Source organism: Hylobates moloch, unplaced genomic scaffold (assembly GCF_009828535.3).
Source record: "Hylobates moloch isolate HMO894 unplaced genomic scaffold, HMol_V3 SCAFFOLD_7, whole genome shotgun sequence".
Taxonomy (NCBI): Eukaryota; Metazoa; Chordata; class Mammalia; order Primates; family Hylobatidae; genus Hylobates; species Hylobates moloch.
Window position 1 is genome coordinate 58,017,462 of NW_026652282.1, and position 11,445 is coordinate 58,028,906.

Genomic DNA, 11,445 nt, shown 5'->3' on the forward strand with positions numbered 1-11,445 from the left:
TTGGGCACAGTGGCTCATGCCTGCAATTCCAGCACTTTGAGAGGCTGAGGAGGGTGGATCACTTGAGGTCAGGAGTTCGAGAACAGACTGGCCAACATGGTGAAACCCTGTCTCTGCTAAAAATGCAAAAATTAGCTGGGCATGGTGGCATGTGCCTGTAATCTCAGCTACTCAGGAGGCTGAGGCAGGAGAATCACTTGAACCCAGGAGGTGGAGGTTGCAGTGAGCCAAGATCTCCAGCCTGGGTGACAGAGTGAGTGAGACTCCATCTCAAATATATATGTATATGAATAAAAGTAACCAAGTAGGTAAAACGTCTGTACACTGAAAACTATAAAACATTGATGAAATTGAAGAAAACAAAAATAAAATGGAAAGATATCCTATGTTCATTGATTGAAAGAATTAGTATTATTAAAATGTCCACACTACTCAAAGTGATCTACAAATGCAAGGAAATCCCTATCTTAAGTCCAATGGCATTTTTCACAGAAATAGAAAAACTAATATTAAAATTTGTATGAAACCACAAAAGACTCTGTGCCAAAGCAACCTTAAAATCAAAAACAAAATTGGAGACATCGTGCTTTCTGATTTCAAATTATACTACAAAGCTATAGTAATCAAAGCAGTATGGCACTGGCATAAAAACAGACACATAGACCAATGGAACACAATCAAGATCCCAGAAAAAAAACCAAAAAAAGCAAGTATATATAGCCAACTAGTATTTGACAAAGGTGCCCAGATTACACAATGGAAAAAGCACAGTTTCTTTTGTGCTTGGGCTGGGTGCAGTGGCTCACTCCTGTAATCCCAGCACTTCAGAAGGCCAAGATTGGTGGATCACTTGAGGCCAAGAGTTTGAGACCAGCCTGGCCAATGTGGCAAAACCCCATCTCTACTAAAAATACAAAAATTAGCTGGATGTGGTGGCACATGCCTGTAATTCCAGCTATGTGGGGAGGGCTGAGGCACAAGAATCACTTGAACCCAGGAGGCACAGGTTGCAGTGAGCCAAGATCATGCCACCGCACTCTAGCTTAGGTGATGGAGTGAGACTCTGTCTCAAAAAAAAATGTGTTTGGACAACTGGACATCCACCTGCAAAAGAATAAATTGAACACATCCTACGGCACACACACAAATCAACGAAAAATGCATTAAAAACTTAAATGTAAGACTTGAAACTGTAGAACTACTAGAAGAAAAAAAATAGGGAAGAAGCTCTTTGAAATTGGCCTTGGCAAGGATTTTTTGTATAGAACACCAAAAGCAAAGGCAAAAAAAATTTTTAAAGCAAAAACAAACAAATGGGACTATGTCAAACTAAAAAGCTTCTGCACTGCAAAGAAAACTTCAATAAAATGAAAAGTCAAACTAATTAACATTCCCATCAACAGTGTAAGTGTTCCTATTTCTCCATAGCCTCGCCAGCATCTGTTGTTTTTTGACTTTTTAATAATTGCCATTCTGACTGGTGTGAGATGGTATCTAATTGTGGTTTTGATTTGCATTTCTCTAATGATCAGTAATGTTGAGCTTTTTTCCATATGTTTGTTGACCACATAAATGTCTTCTTTTGAGAAGTGTCTGTTCATATTCGTTGCCCACTTTTTGACTAGGTTGTTTTTTTTTTTTCTTGTAAATTTAAGTTCTTCGTAAATTCTGGATATTAGACCTTTGTCAGATGGGTAGATTGCAAAAATTTTTTCTCATTTTGTAGGTTGCCTGCTCACTCTGATGATAGTTTCTTTTGCTGTGCAGAAGCTCTTCAGTTTAATTATACCCCATTTGTCAATTTCAGCTTTTGTTCAACCATTGTGGAAGACAGTGTGGTGATTCTTCAAGGATCTAAAATCAGAAATGCCATTTGACCCAGCAATCCCATTACTGGGTATATACCCAAAGGAATATAAATCATTCTATTATAAAGATATATGCACATGTATGTTTATTGCAGCACTATTCAAACAGCAAAGACATGGAACCAACCCAAATGCCCATCAGTGATAGACTGGATAAAGAAAATGCGGTACATATACACCATGGAATACTACACAGCCATAAAAAGGAATGAGATCATGTCTTTTGCAAGGACATGGATTAAGCTGCAAGCCTTCATCTCAGCAAACTAACACAGGAACAGAAAACCAAACACCACATGTTCTCACTCATAAGTGGGAGTTGAACAATGAGAACATATGGAGACAGGTAAAGGAACAACACACTCTGGAGCCTGTCGGGAGGTGAGGGTGTGGGGAAGGAGAGCATCAGGACAAATAGCTAATGCATGTGGGGCTTAAAACCTAGGTGACAGGTTGATAGGTGCAGCAAACCACCATGGCACACATAAACCTATGTAACAAACCTGCACGTTCTGCACATGTATCCAGAACTTAAAGTACAATAAAAAAATACAGAATGCCCCAGTAAAATTAGAATTTCAGATAAACAAAAATTTTTTTTTAGTATTAGTGTGTCCAGTGCAATAGTTGGGATGTACTTATTCTAAAATACTAGACATTGTTTATCTGAAATTTCAAATCAACCGAGTCTTGTATTTTATCTGGCAACTCTATTCGTGAAACACCGGTTGCAAGAGATCTCGCCTTAATAAAAAGAGACCCATAGTTAAAAAAAAAGAAGTACCTTATTTACACATAGGTAGACATCCATTTAAGAGGGTTATGATTAGATTGGTTTACTTTGAATCAATAAGTATTTCCTTAACTCTCTGCTACACAAATTTCAAATATATACCAAAGTGGAGAAAATAATGTAATGAACCTACACATCATTATTATCAGGCTGTAACAACATCAAAGCCAATCTTATTTAACCCATCTTTCCACCTCATTCACACACACAGACACACACACACACACATACACACACTCATGCTTTTGAAGTAAATTCAAGACATCCTATTAATCCACTTCCAAGTATTTTAATTATCTATCTCTTAAAGATAGAAACTATTTTTTGTAAAAATCATAAACATAATACTATCATTACAGTTTAAAACTTAAGAAGATATCCTCAATATTCTTAAGTATTTAATTACTGTTCACATTTATGTAACTGTCTCATACATTATTGATTTTAAGTGTTTGACTCAGGATCTGAATAAGATTCATACATTTCAATTGATTAAAATATCTAAGTCTTTTTAATCTAAAAAAAAAAAGGCAGCAAATACCTTGATTTTGAACTTCTGGCCTCCAAAATTGTGAGAGAATAAATTTCTGTTGTTTTAAGTCATCCCATTTGTGGTAATTTGTTACAATACTCAGAAAACTAATATATACAATAACCAAAATCTTAAAAATAACTCAACAGATGAGCTTACAGCAGAATGGAGAGGACAAAGGAAAGAATAAGTGAATTTGAAATAAAGTAGAGCTAGGTGCAGTGGTTGGTGCCTGTAATCCCAGCTACTTGGCAGGCTGAAGTGGGAGGACTGCTTGAGTCCATGTGTTTGAGGCTGCAGTGAGCTATGATTATGCCACTGCACTCCAGCCTGGGCAACAGAGCGAGACCTTTTTTCAAAGAAAAGAAAGAAAGAAAGGCAAGAAAGGAAGAAAAAGAAAGAAAAGGAAGGAAGGAAGGTAGGAAGGAAGGAAGGAGAAGGAAAAATAAAAAAGTTGAAATTACCTAATCTGAACAACAGAGAGAAAACAGACTGAAAAAAAAAAAACTGCATGGAGCCTCAGCGACCTGTAAGACAACAAAAAATGTAAATTATGTCATCAGAATCCTGGAAGAGGAGAAGAAAGGTTGGGCAGAACAAATAAATATTCAAAGAAATAATGTCTCAAATATTTGGGAAAAAACATAAACCTAGAGATTCAAAGAGCGGTGCAAACTCCAAACATGATAAATCCAAAGAAATTCCATCCTAAGACATGTCATAGTCAAATTCCATCCTAAGACAAAGAAAAAAATCTTGAATGCACAGAAAGAGAAATGATACCTTACCTACAGGAGCCATTTCACTGCTAAGAATTTACCCACTTGATTTGAAAACTTAGATCTACTCAAAAATCTTCACGTGAATGTTTACAGCAACTTTATTGATAATCACCAAACACAGGAAGCAACCAAGATGTCCTCCGATAGGTAAATAGATAAACAAAGAGATGAGCTATCAGTCACAAAAAAGACATAGAGGAACCTGAAGTTTATATTGCTAAGTGGAAGAAGCCAATCTAAAAAGACTACATACTGAATGATTCCAATTATGTGACATTGCAGAAAGGCACAAAAGCAAAAAGAAGAGCCAGTAAGAAAAATAGAGAGTGAAAAGATGCGGTGGCCAGCATCTCAGGAAGATGAAGAGGTGAGGCACAGAGGATTTTTAGGATGGTGAAAATACTATGTGTGATACTATAATAGCAGATACGTGTCATTATGCATGTCAAAATCCACAGGACTTTACCACACAATTACCAAGTCAATCTCAATGCATACAAATTATATATATAATTATATATAACTAGGTATTATATATAATTATATATAATTTGATATTTTATATATATATAATTTGGGAGGTTGGGGGAATCCTCAGATATAATACAGACTGTGACAAGAGACTCTAACAAATGTGTGGAACAACTTCACTAAAGGAAATAGGAGGACTAGATACTGACCTAAGTAACTCTGGAAATAAGTAGAATCTGTAAGAATAAAGGCAAAAAGAACCGCACATAAGGACTGTACTCTAGTTGACAAAGTTGTTTCGCATAATGGTACAGGTGAACAATTCTGATACTGCTATACATGTATACTAAAATTGAACAATTAAAAAATTAAGTAAATGAATGATGGATGGTAAGAGCCAGGTTTCCCGCTGTTGGATTGGGCACAGATAAGCAAGGGTAATCTGCAAGCAAGGCTAGAATGATCTAAGTGGTAATGAATTAGAATAGGAAATATCAGTAATAACTTACGTTTAACTTAATATAGATACAGATGTTTACATGCCAAAATATTTATATATATATATATATGTCTATATACTCAGATTAGTATACACACATATATTTTCTTTGCTCTGTCAACTAATAAGGCCTAGAAGAAATGACACCCCAGTAGCAACAAGCACAACTAACATTCAGATCTTGGTTACTAATATACTTTGCCAGTGAGAGGAACTAGACCTCCTAGGAGAAATGGTTGATTAAGGGATTGGGGCAAGAAATGTACAAGATGAACCTAGAACATTCTGTATTGTCAGAAAGAAAGGAATTGCTTAAAAGAAACAAAACCACCCACATTGATTGGGGTATGTCAAAAGGGTGAAGGAGTCAACTAAAAGAGCTCCCAATGGCCAAAGCTAAAACAATCCGAACAACAAAAATGTAGTATTGGATTATAACCTAAAGAATAAAATACATATTCCCAAGTCCATATTGATATAAAAACAACTGAACAAATTAATGAATTAGGGAGAAGAGACAAATTTCCCATGTAGAAGAATTCGAAATAATTTATCTAGATAACTATGCCTTTAAGCAGGGGAGCATAACTCCACAACTGCAAAGAATATAGTATGTAAAGAGGAAAAACAGATAACTTCAAGGTGTAAACACTTGATGAATACTCAGCCAACTAATCAAGGTTAATATCAACATACATAAATCATATTGACAGTATATACCCTTGATAACGATGTAATGAAAGTGGTACTTTACCTGAGTGATCTTCCTCCCCAAACCCATAACCCCAGTCTAATCATGAGAAAAACATCAGAAAAATTCTAATAAATAGGTATCCTACAAAATACTTGATGGGTAGTCTCAAGACTGTCAAAATCATCAAAAAGAAAAATATATCTAAGAAACTACTATGGCCAAATGAAGTCCAAGGAGATATGACAACTAAATGTAATGTGATATCACAGGTAAGATTCTGGAATAGAAAAAGGATATTAGGTAACAACAGAGGAAATTGGAATTAACGATTGATTTTAGGTTAATAATAATGATGTATCCATATTGGTCCATTACTTATGACAAAGGTACTACAGTAATATAAGATGGCAATACTAGGGGAAACTGTGTACAGTGTATATGGCAACTCTTTGTACTATCTTCTCAATTTTTCTGTAAAACTAAAAGTAAACTAAAATGTAAAGCAGAGGTTAGGTACAATGGTTCACGCCTGTAATTTCAGTGCCTTGGGAGGCCAAGACAGGAGGATCAATTGAGGCCAGGAGTTCAGGACGAGACTGGGCAACATAGTAAGACACCCTGTCTCTACAAAAAAATTAAAAAGAAAAAGAAAATTAGCTGAATGTGGTGGTGTGTGCCTATAGTCCTGGCTACTCAGGAGGCTGAGGCAGGAAGATCACTTGAGTCCAGGAGTCTGAGGTTACAGTGAACTATAATTTCACTCCAGCCTGGGTGCTAAGAGTGAGGCCCTGTCTCTAATAAATAAATATTTTAAGAAAGGTTTTAAAAGTGTATATAGATCAGAAAATAAAAATTTAAGTGGCAAGCTTAAGCTGTAACACATCAGTAATTACAAATAATGTAAATGGTCTAAATATGCCAATTAAAAGAAAGAAATTGGCAGCATAGACTAAAAAAATACACCAAGAAAACAATCAGCAAAATGAAAAGGCAACTTACAGAATGGAAGAAAATATTTGCAAACCATATATCCAATAAGAGGCTAATATCTAAAATATATAAGGAACTCACTTAACTCAAGGGGAAAAAAAAATCAAACAACCTGATTTAAAAATCTGCAAAGAACTTGTAAAGACATTTTCCCAAAGAAAACATACAAATAGCCAAAAGATATTAAAAAGATGCTAAAAATCACCAACCATCAGAGAGATGCAAATGAAAACCACCTGTTAGGATGGCTATTGTGAAAAAGTCAAAAGATAAGTGTCGGTGAGGATGTGAAGAAATTGGAACTCTTGTGCACTATTGGTGGGAATGTAAAATGGTACAGCCACTATGGAAAATAATATGGCAGTTTCTCAAAAAAAATTAAAAATAGAACTACCATATGACACAGCAATTTCACTTCTGGGTACATATCCAAAATAATTGAAAGCGGGTCTAGAGCAGATATTTGTACACTCATATTCATAGCTTTATTCACATGTGCTAAAATGTGGAAGTAACCTGTGTCCGTTGACAGATGAATGGATAAGTAAAATGTGGTGCATATACATACAATGGAATATTATTCAGCCTTCAAATGAGAGAAGCCTGTGATGTGCAACAAAGTGAATAACTGTGGAGGACACTACGCTAAGTGAAATATGTCAGACACGGAAAAACAAATACTACACGATCTCACTAATATGTGAAGGCTAAAAAAAGGTTTAAACTCATAGTAACAGACAATAGAATGGTGGTTACCAGAGTTTCGTGGGTGGGGGAATTGGGGAGATGCTGGTCAAAGGATATACACTTTAAGTTAAAAATTGATTAAGTTCTGCAGACTTAATGTACAGCATAGTGACTATAGTTAATAATAATGTATTATATACTTGAAATTTGCTAAGAACAGATCTCAATTATCCTCTCTATAAAAAAAGGTAACTATGAAGTGATGGATATGTTAATTAGCTTGGTTGTGGTAATCATTTCACAATATGTAGGTATATCAAAACATCACATTAAATATACACAATTTTTAATTGTCAATTATATCTCAAAAAGGTAGGGTAAAGTCCCAAACATGTCCTAACTGTAGAGTGTGTACAAGAAACTTACTTCAAAAAAACTGATATAACAGGGTTGAAAATAAAAGTTGGGAAAAAAATATACCATGAAACCATTAATCAAAAGTAGGAGTGGCTATATTTTTTATTTTTATTGTGGTATAGTTGATATACAATAAATACTGCACATGTTTAATGTATACAATTTGATGAGTTTGACATATGTGCAAACTCAAAATATCACCACAATCAATGTAACAGATATATCCATCACCTCCAAAAGCTCCCTTGGGTCTCCTTCTGCTTTTTTTGTTTTGTTTTTTGGTGTAAGAATTCTTAGCTCCGGTCTACAGCTCCCAGCATGAGCGACACAGAAGACGGGTGATTTCTGCATTTCCATCTGAGGTACCGGGTTCATCTCACTAGGGAGTGCCAAACACTGGGTGCAGGACAGTCGGTGCAGTGCACCATGCGCCAGCCGAAGCAGGGCGAGGCATTGCCTCACTCGGGAAGTGCAAGGGGTCAGGGAGTTCCCTTTCCTACTCAAAGAAAGGGGTGACAGATGGCACCTGGAAAATCGGGTCACTCCCACCCTAATACTGCACTTTTCCAATGGGCTTGGAAAACGGCACACCAGAAGATTGTGTCCTGCACCTGGCTTAGAGCATACCACACTCACAGTCTCGCTGATTGGTAGCACAGCAGTCTGAGATCAAACTGCAAGGCGGCAGCAAGGCTGGGGGAGGGGTGCCCGCCATTGCCCAGGCTTGCTTAGGTAAACAAAGCAGCCAGGAAGCTTGAACTGGGTGGAGCCCACCACAGCTCAAGGAGGCCTGCCTGCCTCTGTAGGCTCCACCTCTGGGGGCAGCGCACAGACAAACAAAAATTCAGCAGGAACCTCTGCAGACTTAAATGTCCCTGTCTGACAGCTTTGAAGAGAGTAGTGGTTCTCCCAGCATGCAGCTGGATATCTGAGAATGGGCAGACTGCCTCCTCAAGTGGGTCCCTGACCCCCGAGCAGCCTAACTGGGAGGCACCCCCCAGTAGGGACAGACGGACACCTCACTCAGTCGGGTACTTCTCTGAGACAAAACTTCCAGAGGAATTATCAGACAGCTGAATTTGTGGTCCCATGAAAATCCGCTGTTCTGCAGCCACCACTGCTGACACCCAGCCAAACAGCATCTGGAGTGGACCTCTAGCAAACTCCAACAGACCTGCAGCTGAGGGCCCTGTCTGGTAGAAGGAAAACTAACATACAGAAAGGACACCCACACCAAAAACCCATCTGTACATCATCATCATCAAAGACCAAAAGTAGAAAAAACTACAAAGATGGGGAGAAAACAGAGCAGAAAAACTGGAAACTCTAAAAAGCAGAGCACCCCTCCTCCTCCAAAGGAATGCTGTTCCTCACCAGCAATGGAACAAAGCCAGATGGAGAATGACTTTGACGAGTTGAGAGACGAAGGCTTCAGACAATCAAACTACTCCGAGCTACAGTAGGAAATTCAAACCAATGGCAAAGAAGTTAAAAACTTTGAAAAAAAATTAGACGAATGTATAAATAAAATAACCAATGCAGAGAAGTGCTTGAAGGAGCTGACGGAGCTGAAAGCCAAGTTTCGAGAACTACGTGAAGAATGCAGAAGCCTCAGTAGCCAATGCGATGAACTGGAAGAAAGGGTATCAGTGATGGAAGATGAAATGAATGAAATGAAGCCAGAAGGGAAGTTTAGAGAAAAAAGAATAAAAAGAAACGAACAAAGCCTCCAAGAAATATGGGACTATGTGAAAAGACCACACTTACATCTGATTGGTGTACCTGAAAGTGACAGGGAGAACGGAACCAAGTTGGAAAACACTCTGCAGGATATTATCCAGAACTTCCCCAATCTAGCAAGGCAGGCCAACATTCAGATTCAGGAAATACAGAGAATGCCACAAAGATACTCCTCGAGAAGAGCAACTCCAAGACACATAATTGTCAGATTCACCAAAGTTGAAATGAAGGAAAAAATGTTAAGGGCGGCCAGAGAGAAAGCTCGGGTTACCCACAAAGGGAAGCTCATCAGACTAACAGCTGATCTCTCGGCAGAAACCCTATAAGCCAGAAGAGAGTGGGGACCAATATTCAACATTCTTAAAGAAAAGAATTTTCAACCCAGAATTTCATATCCAGCCAAACTAAGCTTCATAAGTGAAGGAGAAATAAAATCCTTTACAGACAAGCAAATGCTGAGAGATTTTGTCACCACCAGGACTGCCCTAAAAGAGCTTCTGAAGGAAGCACTAAACATTTAGGAAAGGAACAACCGGTACCAGCCACTGCAAAAACATGCCAAATTGTAAAGACCATAAAGGCTAGGAAGAAACTGCATCAACTAACGAGCAAAATAACCAGCTAACATCATAATGACAGGATCAAATTCACACATAACAATATTAACTTTAAATGTAAATGGACTAAATGCTCCCAATATAAGACACAGACAGGCAAATTGGGTGAGTCAAGACCCAACAGTGTGCTGTATTCAGGAAATCCATCTCACGTGCAGAGACACACATAGACTCAAAATAAAAGGATGGAGGAAGATCTACCAAGCAAATGGAAAACAAAAAAAGGCAGGGGTTGCAATCCTAGTCTCTGATAAAATAGACTTTAAACCAACAAAGATCAAAAGAGACAAAGAAGGCCATTACATAATGGTAAAGGGATGAATTCAACAAGAAGAGCTAATTATCCTAAATATATATGCACCCAACACAGGAGCACCCAGATTCATAAAGCAAGTCCTGAGTGACCTACAAACAGACTTAGACTCCCACACAATAATAATGGGAGATTTTAACACCCCACTGTCAACATTAGACAGATCAACCAGACAGAAAGTTAACAAGGATACCCAGGAATTCAACTCAGCTCTGCACCAAGTGGACCTAATAGACATCTACAGAACTCTCCACCCCAAATCAACAGAATATACATTTTTTTCAGCACCATACCACACCTATTCCAAAATTCACCACGTAGTTGGAAGTAAAGCTCTCCTCAGCAAATGTAAAAGAACAGAAATTATAACAAACTGTCTCTCAGACCACAGTGAAATCAAACTAGAACTCAGGATTAAGAAACTAACTCAAAACCGCTCAACTACGTGGAAACTGAACAACCTGCTCCTGAATGACTACTGGGTACATAACGAAATGAAGGCAGAAATAAAGATGTTCTTTGAAACCAACGAGAACAAAGACACAACATACCAGAATCTCTGGGACACGTTCAAAGCAGTGTGTAGAGGGAAATTTATAGCACTAAATGCCCACAAGAGAAAGCCGGAAAGATCCAAAATTGACACCCTAACATCACAATTAAAAGAACTAGAAAAGCAAGTGCAAACACATTGAAAAGCTAGCAGAAGTCTAGAAATAACTAAAATCAGAGCAGAACTGAAGGAAACAGAGACACAAAAAACACTTCAAAAAATTAATGAATCCAGGAGCTGGCTTTTTGAAAAGATCAAGAAAATTGATAGACTGCTAGCAAGACTAATAAAGAAGAAAAGAGAGAAGAATCAAACAGACGCAATACAAAATGATAAAGGGGATATCACCACCGATCCCACAGAAATACAATCTACCATCAGAGAATACTACAAACACCTCTACGCAAATAAACTAGAAAATCTAGAAGAAATGGATAAATTCCTCCACAAATACACCGTCCCAAGACTAAACCAGGAAGAAGTTGAATC

The 11,445-nt window shown here is 37.6% G+C and overlaps 1 protein-coding gene across 1 annotated transcript in view; it reads right to left on the bottom strand.

The window, feature by feature from the left end:
• The window catches only part of TEX11 (testis expressed 11), a 363,344-nt gene that overhangs the window by 173,832 nt on the left and 178,067 nt on the right, over window positions 1-11,445 (bottom strand). The window contains exon 9 of the mRNA XM_058441322.1: window positions 5,666-5,735. Coding sequence (XP_058297305.1) covers window positions 5,666-5,735 — 70 coding nt within the window. The remainder of the gene's footprint in view (window positions 1-5,665; window positions 5,736-11,445) is intronic.